Genomic DNA, 12,807 nt, shown 5'->3' with positions numbered 1-12,807 from the left:
CAACAGCAGCGTGCCTTCAGCCTCTCGTGCATTTACAAAGTGGCGGGTGGTTGCTTATGTGTTTGACAAACTGCAATGCATTTTCCCATTTGTCCTCTATGTTGGATATGAATACTCCCAGCAAAGGTATAAAGCAGAAATGTTCTGGTTCTAACATTAAACCAGAAAATTGAAATGTGTAATAGCGAAAATTGCAATGTTCTTATGAAATAATTCAACAACCTATGTCACTAAATCACAAAATGGCAAAGCTCAATGAATTTTCAATGAACTCTAAAGGATATAATATGATTTGCCAATTTAATTAAAGGTTCATGCACCAAATGTTAGTACATGATGATATATATATATATATATATATATATATTCATGCATCTGGTACTTCTCATTCCCCATGAATGCTGGATGGCTTAGGGCATACTGGACATTGACATTCCTGCATAGAATGTAGATGTTTGTGAGCAGCAAGTTAATTTCTAAAGTTGTTGATAATTTAATATCTTGGCAGAAAGTGCAGGTGGTGAGGCTGCATAACTGTGCATTAAAAGGGATCTTTATTCAATATTTCCCATGGACTTCGGAAGGGGAAAGTAAAAATGATGGAACACTCACTCTTTTCTTCTAGAAACAAAGATCTGCAGATGCTGGTTGACACACAAAAGGACACAACGTGTTGGAGTAATTAAACAGATCAGGCAGCTTCTCTGGAGAACATGGATTGGTGAGGTTTTGGGTTGACACCCTTCTCAAAGCATCTCGACCCAAAATATCACCTATCCCTTCTCTCCAGAGATGCTGCCTGACCTGTTACTTCAGCACTTTGTTTAGTTTAGTTTAGAGAATCAGCACAGAAACAGACCCTTCGGTTCACCGAGTCCACATCGACCAATGATCCCTGTACATTAATACTACCCTTACCAAACTACGGACAATTTACATTTCCACCAAACCAATTAACCTACAAACCTGTATGTGCCTCTGGAGTGTGAGTAAAAAACTGAAGATCTCAGAGAAAACCCACGCCGGTCACGGGGAGAAAATACAAACTCCGTACAAACTAGTACCCGTAGTCAGGGTCGAACAAGGATCTCTGGCGCTGAAAGGCAGCAGCTCGACCGCTGTGCAACCGTGCCGTCTTAATACATTGCAGGCTTTGTGGCTGCAATTATCTTCCCCTGCCCATCACTCAGCAGGATTATCATGAATATTCACATGAAGGATCAAGCAGTTCCTGTGCTGATGTGTTCAATTTCAAAACAAAATAATGATGTCCAAATTAAAAATTAAATAATTTCACAAGGCTTGAATTAAGATTGCAGCATTATGGATTTTGATCCTAAATGTATGTTTAGGTTCATAAGTCTTCCCAAGTGACATCTAATAATAATCATGTGAAGTGTGTAATGAGAGATTGGATGTAAAGTCTCAAGCTAATATCCATAAACTGAGTTAGTGATAATTTAGTTCTCAAAAATGCTTAACCCAAATGTTCCTGCCCATCTGCAAAAAAATTATATTGGGACATGGTTGCTTATTACTGAAATTAAAACTACATATCTGGTTCAACAAAACAATTAGCAATCCACAAAAGAGTTTAAGAAATCCAATCTATCTGTTATTACATTGTACATTACAATTAATTTTATATATATATTATATATATATACAATACAGGGATCATATATTCTCTGGATGCTTTCAAGCGAGAGCAAGATAGGGCTCTTAAAAATAGCGGAGTCAGGGGATATGGGGAGAAGGCAGGAATGGAGTACTGATTGGGGATGATCAGCCATGATCACATTGAATGGCAGTGCTGGCTCGAAGGGCCAAATGGCCTGCTCCTGCACCTATTGTCTATTGTCAATTGTATATATATGTATATATAGATGATACATATATATATATATATATATATATATATATATATATATATATATATATACTAGACTAAGTGGGACCCGTTGGGTCCCATGTTCACACGGGAGGGCTGGTCCCCTGAATGCAATTTTCTACTTCTCCACCAATTCCAATATTTGTGGCCAGTGGGGGGGGGGGGGGGGGGGGGGGGGGGGGGGGGGGGGGGTGAGGTCTGGAGCTCTAGTATGGGTATTGTGGGCTGAAGGGACTGGTTTCCAGAGGGCTAGTATGGACATTGTCGGCCGAAAGGTTTCTTGGGGTGGCAGCTCAGTCACTCAAGTCTGATGTGCTGGCAGTTCACTAACGGTTGGTGGACTGGCAGTTGACTATTCCTTGATATTCCATTTCAAGCAGGGTGCAAGGCCACCAAAATCAAATGCAGTTTCCTACCATTTCAAGCAGGGTGCAAGGCCACCAAATTCAAGTGCAGTTTCTTACCATTCAAACAGAGTGCAACGCCAAGGAATCCAAGTGCAGTTTCATACCACTTCAAGCAGGGTGCAAGGCCACCAAATTCAAGTGCAGTTTCATACCACTTCAAGCATGGTGCAAGGCCACCAAATTCACGTGCAGTTTCATACCACTTCAAGCAGGGTCCAAGTCCACCAAACTCAAGTGCAGTTTCATACCACTTCAAGCAGGGTGCAAGGTCACCAAAGACTAGTGCAGTTTCCTACCACTTCATGCAGGGTGCAAGGCCACCAAACTCAAGTGCAGTTTCATGCCACTTCAAGCAGGGTGAAAGGCCACCAAATTCATGTGCAGTTTCATGCCACTTTAAGCAGTGTGCAAGGCCACCAAATTCAAGTGCAGCTTCATACCATTTCAAGTTGGGTGCAAGGCCACCAAATTCAAGTGCAGCTTCCGACCACTTCAAGCAGGGTACAGGGCCACCTAATTCAAGTGCAGTTTTGTACCACTTGAAGCAGGGTGCAAGGCCACCAAATTCAAGTGCAGTTTCATACCACTTCAAGCAGTGCGCAGGGCCACCAAATTCAAGTGCAGTTTCCTACCACTTCAAGCAGGGTGCAGTGCCACAAAACCCAAGTGTAGTTTCCTGCCACCTCAAGCAGGGTGCAAGGCCACCAAATTCAAGTGCAGTTTCATGCCGCTTCAAGCAGGGTGCAAGGCCACCAAATTCAAGGCAGTTACATGCCATTTCAAGCAGGGTGCGAGGCCACCAAATTCAAGTGCAGTTTCATGCCACCTAGCAGGGTGCAAGGCCACCCAATTCAAGTGCAGTTTCATGGCACTTCAAGCAGGGTGCAAGGCTACCACATTCAAATGCAGGTTCAAGCCGGGTGAAACCACCATAAAACCACACAAAACACCAAATAAACACCACACTCACAGTTCAGTAGACATTCAGTGTGTTCAGTTGATTCACAGCTCAGACAAAGTGGTGACCTCTCCCTCCCCCATCTTGCAGTGACTGAGCCACACCCACACTTCCGGGTATTATAATTCCTCCCCCTCCCACCGGATGGGGCGTGGCCTTCATGGCGTGATTGTCCTGCTGTCTTTCTCCTTGGTAAATACAGAGGAGAAATACTCATTGAGGACCTTGCCCATCTCCTATGGCTCCACACAGAGGTGACTGGTTTTATTCCTAGGCCCCACTCTCTCTCTAGTTACCCTTTTCCCCCTTATGTATTATAAAAACTTTTGGGATTGTCTTTTATGCTACCCGCCAGAGCTATCTCCTGGCCCCTTTTTTCTCTTCTGATCTCCTTTTTTAGTTTCTCCTTAGTTCCTGAAACACCTCCAGGGATGCACTTGACCCTAGCTGCCTATACCTGTCCCATGCATCCTTCTTGTTTTTGACTAACGTCTCAATTTCCCTCATCAGCCAAGCTTCCTTACGTTTGCCTGCTTTGCCTTTCACTTTAACAGGAGAGGTACACATCCTGAGCTCTCTTGAGTATACTTTTTAAAACATCCCACTTGGCCAATGTTCCTTTCCCTTCAATTAACCCGCTCCAGTCAACTTGAGCGAGACCTTCTCTCATACCCTCAATGTTGGCCTTAGCCCAGTTGAGCATATTAACAAGTGGACCCTCTCCATCCCGATCCATATCTATCTAAAACCTAATCGAACTGTGGTCACTTGTCCCAAAAGGCTCCTCTGCACACACTTCATTAACTAGCCCTTCCTAATTTCCCTGTACTAGATCCATCGTTGCCCTCTCACGTGTGGGAGCCTCCACATACTGTTTAAGAAAATTATCCTGAACACTTTTGAGGAATTGCACCCCAACTAAACCCTTCACGCTATGATTTTCCCAGCCTATATTGGAAAAGTTGAAATGCCCTACTACAACCACCTTATTTGACCTGCAGCTGTCTGCAAACACCCGGCACATTTGCTAATTTCCATTGACTATTTGGAGGTCTGTAGTACACCCCCATCAAGGTGATCATGCCTTTCTTGTTCATCAGCTCCACCCATATAGCCTCACTAGACAAACCGTTCATAATGTCACCTCTGAACTCAGCCGTGACATCCTCCTTAACAAACAATGCAACTCCCCCTCCTCTTTTTTCCTCATCCCTGTCTCTCCTGAAGCTTCTGTACCCGGAACATTGAGCTGACAGTCCTGCCCCTCCCTTAACCAGGATTCAGTCATGGCTATAATGTCCCAGTCGCTCGTGCCTATCCACGCCCTAAGCACATCTGCCTTACCCTTCAAGCCCTTTGCATTAAAATACGTGCAGTTTAAACCAACCCTCTTTCCTCGCTCTCTGGCTTTTTTGCCTCTTCTGTCCATTAATCTTTCCCACACCACCCTCCTTAATAACCTAGCCTCCCCTGTGCTTCATTCCAGCATTAGATCCCAGTCAATTTAAAGTGTAATTGAGAACTCTTTTTGTCTTGATTGGCATCCAATAAATGTAACCTGAAGCAGAAAAAAACAGTAAAAGCGTTCCTACATGTGCTTCCATACTTTCTTTAAATGAATACATCATCAAGAAGGTAGTATGTGGCAGGCTGATGATATTTTGGTCTGCTAATCCTTGACCTTGAGATAACCCGAGCTTGCACCACTTTTATAATTAAACTTTGATTGCACTGAATGAATATCGTATGATCAGAATGGAAACAATAAAGGAAAATTAAACTATTATCTTAAAATGCAGTGAGATTATGCCACTCAATATGCCTGATATAGATTGTATAACCAAGCTGTATTTCAAAAACTATTTAGCTGCATTCTATCATAGTACATTGTAGTTTGGAATTCATTTTGTGGAAATATCGAAAGACTGAAACCACCAACTGCTGAAAGTTAATTTGCATCAATATAATTGTAATAAATATATTTTGTCCCTTTTCAGTCGCAATTGTAAAAATAGGGTTCAACCTTCTGTTATTAGATAACTTTAAAAACATGTTTAATAAGTGTAGCAGTACAAACATAAGCCAGTCTACTGATATATAAGGTTGAACTGTTAATTTATATATTGTAAATAAGGTGAGAATTAATTTAATGCCATCTATATATATATATATACACACACACACACACACACACACACACACACACACACACACACACACACACACACACACACACACACACACACACACACACACATATATATATATCTATATAATATTAAAATTCTGTGGTTGCTGGCTGGCTGGCTGGCTGCTGGCTGGCTGTGTTTCTGCCTGACTTGTGGTTGCCAGCCTTTGATTCATTGCTACGCCAACGCCAGACCCAGAAACGCCGACATTTTTTCAATTTCGGTAGAGATTTCACTTTTCATTCCAAGTATCCACTCCTCATTAAATGTTGTCGTGTTTATGTACACATTTTTAATAAAATCCTTCTCCCCCCCCCCCCCCCCCACTCACACATTTTGTTGCCTCCTGCTGGCCAGCGACCATAACGGCTGCTGGCGCCCGCCTCTCGCCTCAAAGACGCCATTTAAAAACAGCCGCACTGCTGACTGCGGGAACGGCTTGACTTGGAGGACCACGTCTCCCATGGGGGCTACGGGTAGGGAACGGCTGCGTTGGGGGAGCACACCCAACGGGTCTGCACTTGGTCTAGTATATATATATATATATATATATATTATATAAATATGTGTGTTTGGGTGTGTGTGTATACAGTATATATATTAGTAAAACTCCCATCTTGTTTGTTTGTTTGTATGCGTGTGTGTGAGTTCCCAAAACTCCACCAAACCAGTACAAGATAGCGCTACAATTTTGGCCCACCTTACTCACCATTGTCCTGTGATGCAAATGAAACAAATTCCGTTCAGATTGATAGTATATTTGCATGTTAATGACATTTTAAACTTTACAAAAATCACTTTTCAAACCACTTTTCCACTTGCCCTGGCCGTCAGCCACGTTCAATGTCACAATGACGTCACAATGGGATTCCGAATCCCATTTACATTTAAAAAATCGCGATTTTTCAAATAAACTCAAATTCTTCTGCTATCATTAACAGCTAACATTGTGTTTAAGTTATTTTAAAGAAAAAAACTTGATTTTCATTGAGAATTGTATTTTAAAAAAGATTTTCATTGTGGGGGGTGGAATACGGGGTGGTGAGGAGTGGGGGAGCAGAGGGATAGAGGGAGAGGAGGGGGTAGGGAAGAGAGAGGGAGGGGAATGTGGGGGAGGTGAGGAGGGAGAGTTGGGGAGGAGGGGGGATAGAGAGAGAGTGGCGAGTGGGGGAGGTAGGGAGTGGGGGATAGAGGGAGAGGAGGGCAGTGGGGGAGATGAGGAGGGAGTGGGGGAATGGGATCGGGGGAGGTGATGAGTGGAAGGGGCAGGGAGGATGTAGGGAGGGGATAGGGGTTATGGAGGGAGGGATGGAGTGACTGAGGGTAGGGGAAAGGAGAGGGAGGGAGAGGTGAGGGTGGGAGTGGGGGAGGGGAGGAGGAGGGGAAAGAAGAGAGAAGGTGAAGAGGAGGGGGGAGTGCTCGGAGATGAGGGGGAATGGAGGAGGATAGGGGTAGGAAGAGGAAAGGTGAGGTGCAGTTGGGGGAGTGTGGCCATGACTCCTGTCACAACAGGGATCTCTGGAGTCACAACGGGAACCCCTCAGCCGTGCCTGCGCAGTTAGGGGCTATATGTCAGTGGTGGAATATTGCCTTGGGGGACAGGCCCAACGGGTCTGCACCTGGTCTAGTTGAAAATATAAAATTAAAAATGCATTGAAAATGTAAATAAAGTAGTGTGTGTTATATTAACAACATTGAAAGTGCAAAACTCATAGAATTTAGATGCTCTGGATAGAACATCCTTGTTTGTTGACCTATTTAGTTTCCATCTTGTGCCTCTCAAGAATCCAATCGACAAAAGTTTACTCTCACAGACAGATCAGCAGAGGAAATAATAGGACTGGATAAAGGAATGTCCTTTAATTCTGAGGCTATGACCTCTAGTCCTAGACTCTCCCACTAGTGGAAACATCCTCTCCACATCCACTCTATGCAAGCCTTTCACTATTCAGTAAGTTTCAATGTGGTCCCCCCTCATACTTCTAAACTCGGGCGAGTACAGGCCCAGTGTCGTCAAACGATCATCATATGTTAACCCACTCCTTCCTGGAACCATTATTGTAAGCCACCTCTGGACCCGCTCCAGAGCCAGCTCATCCTTCCTCAGATATGGTGCTCAAAATTGCTCACAAGCCTGACCAGCTCCTTATAGAGCATCAGCACAACATCAACTGTTTTTGTGTTCTAGTCTTCCTGAAATAATAATAATAATAATAATAATAATAATAATAATAATAATAATAATAATAATAATAATATATCTTTTATTGTCATTGCACGTCAGTGCAACGAGATTTAGTGTGCAGCTCCACTGATGTACAAGAAAGGTAAATAAATACAATACATAAATAAACAAGCTGAATTGATTGACGTGACCATCTGAGGGAGACTGTCCAAAGGGGGTGGGTGGGGGGGGCACTCATTAGGGCCGGTTCAGAGCCGCTATAGCTCTTGGGATAAAACTGTTCCTGAGTCTGGAGGTTCGGGCGTAGAAGGCCTTGTAACGTCTGCCGGAGGGAAGTAGTTGAAACAGACTGTGGCAGGGGTGTGATGAGTCCTTATGGATGCTGAGGGCCTTCCTGAGGCACCGCGTGTGGTAGATGCCCTCCAAGGCTGGTAGCTCTGTCCCGATGATCCTCTGCGCTCTGTTGACGACAAATAAATGCTAGCATTGTGTTTGCTACTTACTACTGATTCGACTTGCAAATTAAGTTTTTGGAAATCCTGCACCACCCCTCCCAAGTCCCTTTACACCTCTGATTTCTGGATTCTCTCCCCATTTAGAAAATGGTCTATGCCTTTATTCCTGCTACCAAAATGCACGACTCCACACTCTATTCCATCTGCCGTAACTGTGTAACTGGACAAAGGTCCAACTCCATCTTTAAATTCGCCGATGATACCACTGTTGTTGGACAAATTACGAATAATGATGAGTGTGAGTACAGAAGGGAGATCGGTTGTCTGATTGAATAGTGCGAGAACAACAATCTCACTCTCAATATTAGTAAAACCAAGGAGCTGATCATTGACTATCGCAGAAAATGGCTGCGGATCCGCAAACCTCTCTTCATCAGTGAGTCGGTGGTGGGGAGAGTCAAGAACATCAAGTTCCTGGGCGTGCAAACCTCTGAAGATGTGTCCTGGACCCAGCATATTGATGTAATCGTAAAGAAAGCCTATCAACATCTCTACTTCCTCAGAAGATTGAGGAGATTCAGTGTCAACAAATACTCTCTTGAACTTCTACACTTTACAGTAGAGAGCATAGAGTTGCATCATATGTTTATTCAGCAACTTGAATACTGACCACCTATAGGAGGTGAAACATCAAAAAGGCACTCAGCATCATCAATTCCACCCTGGCCATGGTCTTGTTTCATTCTTGCCACCATGAAGAATGTATTGGAGTGTGAAAACTCTCACATCCAGCTTCGTCCCAACAACCACCATGCTCTTGAACACTACAAACTAGGGACTGACTTGGTTGCACTTGGGATTTTTGGCTTTTTGTTTTCTTTGCATTATATTGAGTTTTTTAAATTTATTAAACTTTTTTTGTCTGTTGATCTATCGAATACTGTGCTTGCAAACCTGGTGTGCTGTTACATGTGAGAATGTCATTGTTCCGCTTTGGTACATATGACAATAAAACACAGTTGAATTAAGTAACAAAGATAAAGTGGGACAAATTGAAGGATTAACGACTAGCTCATGCATATCTTAACCAAATTATAGATGTATAAAATTCCCTGCTAATCACTACTTTCCAGGTGAGGGCTCAAACCTTTGTCAGTTGATTAATGGCCAACCAGTTGCTATCCACCTTGGAGGGCATGATGGTGTAAAATTAGCATTAACAGATTCAGTTTACATCACTCAGTTTTACTATCACATATTACTCTGAAATGTAAGTTAGTGACCTTCTCTTAATAATTGCTGTGACAATTTACTAATTAGTCAAGAGTTTAAGATAATCTGCTGCAGTGGCGCAGGGGCAGCATAGTGGTGCAGCTGGTGGAGCTGCTGCCTCACAGCAGCAGATACCCTAGTTCGAACCTGACCACAGGTGCTGTCCACGTGGAGTTTGCATGTCCTCCCTGTCACCATGTGGGTTTCCAGATCCCGTTTTCCTCCAACATCCCAAAAAGATGTGTGTTTGTAGGTCAATTGTCCTCTGTTAAATTCCCTCTCATTGTATGGAGTTGATGAGAAAGTGGGATATGATAGAATCATTTGGAATGGGTCATCGATGGTGGGCTGAATGGCCTGTTTCTAAATTAAACTAAAAAGTACAAATTTTCTGGCAAAGCCAGTGATTTACAAGGATCACTTTCTGCGATAAGGTGGAGTTTCTAACTTGGAGCAATTACATTTTCTGGGGCAAACTGTGACACGTCTTTTCCCCCAAGTTTCAACTTTATAAATTTACCAAAAGATTTTTCTTCATATACTTAAAAAGTAAGTGAGTGGTTTAATTAAAACAGCTATAAAAATAGTTTGCCACATAAAATGAACATGCTTCACTAATGCCATCCTGCCACTGCTGAATGGCATGATTTTAAATTAATTATATTAATTTTAAAAATAAATAAAGTTATTTTCCAGTCAAATTTTGTAGTTTTTACCACGTTTTTTAAGCAACCTTCTATCCAAAAGAACTGGTTGATGTTATTTACCTCTCTTTGCAGGCCTGTCAACTAGTTTATACACAATGATTCTTAATTAATTCATGCTTGGCTTTGGGAAATTTGAAAGTGGAGCCACCCTTATAATTAAATATATTTAAGACTAACAAACAGAAATTGTTGAAGATAAAATTATACCAAATGCTAATTTTGCTTAATTCTCCAGCTCATTCTGTTTTAGATGCACTAATTTCAGCAGAAAATATCATGATATCCTAAAATAAAAAAGATAAGAGCATAAGTACACCACATTGTCATTTAGTCCAGCTCTACGATTTTGTAAAGTTATGAATCATATAAGGGTGCCGTCAATTCCACTGTATATTCTTCTTAACTCTTGCCCCCCCTCCCCCCCTCCAATAGACCGATCATTCTCCAAATTCCCTTTATGGTTTCATTTCTGTAAGGGTAGAACTGCCATGAGAAATTGCGTAGGAAGGAACTGCAAATGCGTGTTTAACAAAGGGCCTTGACCCAAGACATCACTTGTTCCTTCTCTCTGGAGATGCTGCCTGTCCCGTTGAGTTCCTCCAGCACTTTGTGTCTATATGAGGAATTGTTTGGTTCCTTCCATTTGACCATATTTCCTTCTTATTACAAAAGTCCTTCTTATTACAAACAGGCACTTCAACATGGGCAAGACCCAGAAAATTTAATCACAACTGGTTTAACCAGTTCAATTCCAGTTATAAGCTTAGTATATTTTGGGGATGTTGAAATTACCTCTTCTCCAACTAGACCCATTTTCTTTGAAGTTGGATAAGCGGTTATTTGTTCCATGTGCACTCCCTCTCTGGCAGACTGAAAATCCCAAATTGTGTTGAATGCTTAGTAGTTTAACTTGGATGCCATCCATCATCGTGACACATTTCTATATGTCAGACAGTTAATAGGATTTAAAAAGCAAGAAATAGCAATATGAAGACATCTGGTAAACATGAATACAATTGCCAAAGATGTCATAATCATGGCACTAGAACTTTGTAAATGAATTGTTTAAACTGTCACATCTGTGCTGATTATTTATAGTTTGCATGGTTATTTTTTTTCATCAACTCCAGGCATTCCTTGCCATTTCTGTTCATCAAATAATTACTTCGAACATGCTTCTATCCAAATGCTACAGTAAATAGCTCTCTGAATTTTGGAGCTCAACTGCTGTCTCATTAAGTATTTAAGTACACTTGTCTGCTTGGTACGTGTGCATTTTCCAATTCATCATGCAGTTTACAACTGAAAACCCAAATACAATTATCTTGGCAATGCCACTGTTTTCTCTGTTCTACAGTAGTTTATTTGCCACAGCTTGCTTTAACACAAGACTCAGTTTTGCCTCCCAAATTCCCAACTGCCCCATTTCCAGGGGATTAGCACAATGGACTAATGGGAATATTCTGAGAGCTGGCATTGAATCAATGGGCCAATTGGTTTATGCAATAAGAAAATATGAGAAATTATTTGGTGCAGTATAAAGTAATTCAAAATAATTGCAGTGACTTATGTTAAGAATCAATAAAAGGTAACAATAACACTAAGAGTAAATATTGAAAGTCTAGTTAAAAATTAATCAATCAATCAATCAATCAATTAACCTTTATTGTCATCTTGCAAAGCAGCAGTTGTACAGTGCAAAATGAGAAGACGTTTCGCAGGGAATACTAGAGCATCACACATAAAACTTAAACATTTCACACATAAATAAAAAACAATCCAGTCCCTGATAAAAACAGTAGGAATAGGAATAGGGCAGCTGATTTAATTGGCCAGTGCCAGAGTTTGTTATTAAAGTGTCAGTGCAAAAAAAGCAGCAGAATCAGGTGTAGTTACAGTTTAGCAGCCTCACAGCCTGTGGAAGGAAGCTGTTTAGCAGTCTGGTTGTCCGGGCTTTGATGGTGCGGAGATCCAGGTGTGTGTGGAGGGGGTGCAGTGTGTCCTTTGCTATGCTCAGTGCTTTTTTCAGGCAGCGGCTCTGGAACAGTTCTTGTACAGAGGGTAGGCAGACGCCAATGATCCTCTCTGCTCCCCTCACTACCCTCTGCAGATACTTCCTGTCTGAGTAGTTGCAGTTGGAGTACCACATGTTGATGCAGTGCGTGAGCACAGACTCCACCGTGCGCCCCTGTAGAAAGTCCTGAGGATGTTGGTGGGGAGAAGGCCTGTTTGTGTTTCCTCAGATAGTGCAGTCGCTGATTGGTTCGTTTGACAATCCCATCAAACTGAAAGTAATATTTATCTGCCTTCTAACAATGTTTTACCTACATTATTTTTGTTGAAACAGGTCTTTCAATTGATTACACTGCGAACAAGCTATACTGGATTAGTTCTGGCACCGGAACCATAAACAGATGCAAGTTGGATGGTTCTAATTTAGAAGTGATCAGCATAATGGCACAGTACTTAACCAAAGCCACTGCCCTGGCAGTTATGGGTAAGTATTAAACCATTATGATATACTGATAATGGGTGAGACAAGGATTTTGTTCTTTGTTAATTGGAGGATGAAGTTATTTTCCTTTAATACTTCTGGGTTAATAGCACACAAAAATTGTCACAAGACATTTGTGAAGAAATAATACAGTAACCATTTGATGTTGTATACACTAAATGCACAATGTAGTAATTTAACCCCTCGAAAAATCTCTTACAGTGACTTCTTGGGTACCAAATTTCAGAA

At 41.8% G+C, this 12,807-nt stretch overlaps 1 protein-coding gene across 1 annotated transcript in view; it reads left to right on the top strand.

Moving 5' to 3' along the window:
- The window catches only part of lrp1b (LDL receptor related protein 1B), a 1,292,371-nt gene that overhangs the window by 801,964 nt on the left and 477,600 nt on the right, over positions 1-12,807 (top strand). Inside the window, exon 32 of the mRNA XM_033023505.1 lies at positions 12,412-12,561. Within this exon, the coding sequence (XP_032879396.1) occupies positions 12,412-12,561 (150 nt within the window). The remainder of the gene's footprint in view (positions 1-12,411; positions 12,562-12,807) is intronic.

The sequence above is a fragment of the Amblyraja radiata genome, chromosome 7 (genome assembly GCF_010909765.2).
Source record: "Amblyraja radiata isolate CabotCenter1 chromosome 7, sAmbRad1.1.pri, whole genome shotgun sequence".
In the NCBI taxonomy this organism is placed as follows: domain Eukaryota; kingdom Metazoa; phylum Chordata; class Chondrichthyes; order Rajiformes; family Rajidae; genus Amblyraja; species Amblyraja radiata.
The sequence above is the reverse complement of the archived record's forward strand: the minus strand, read 5'-3'. Positions and strand labels throughout refer to the sequence as shown.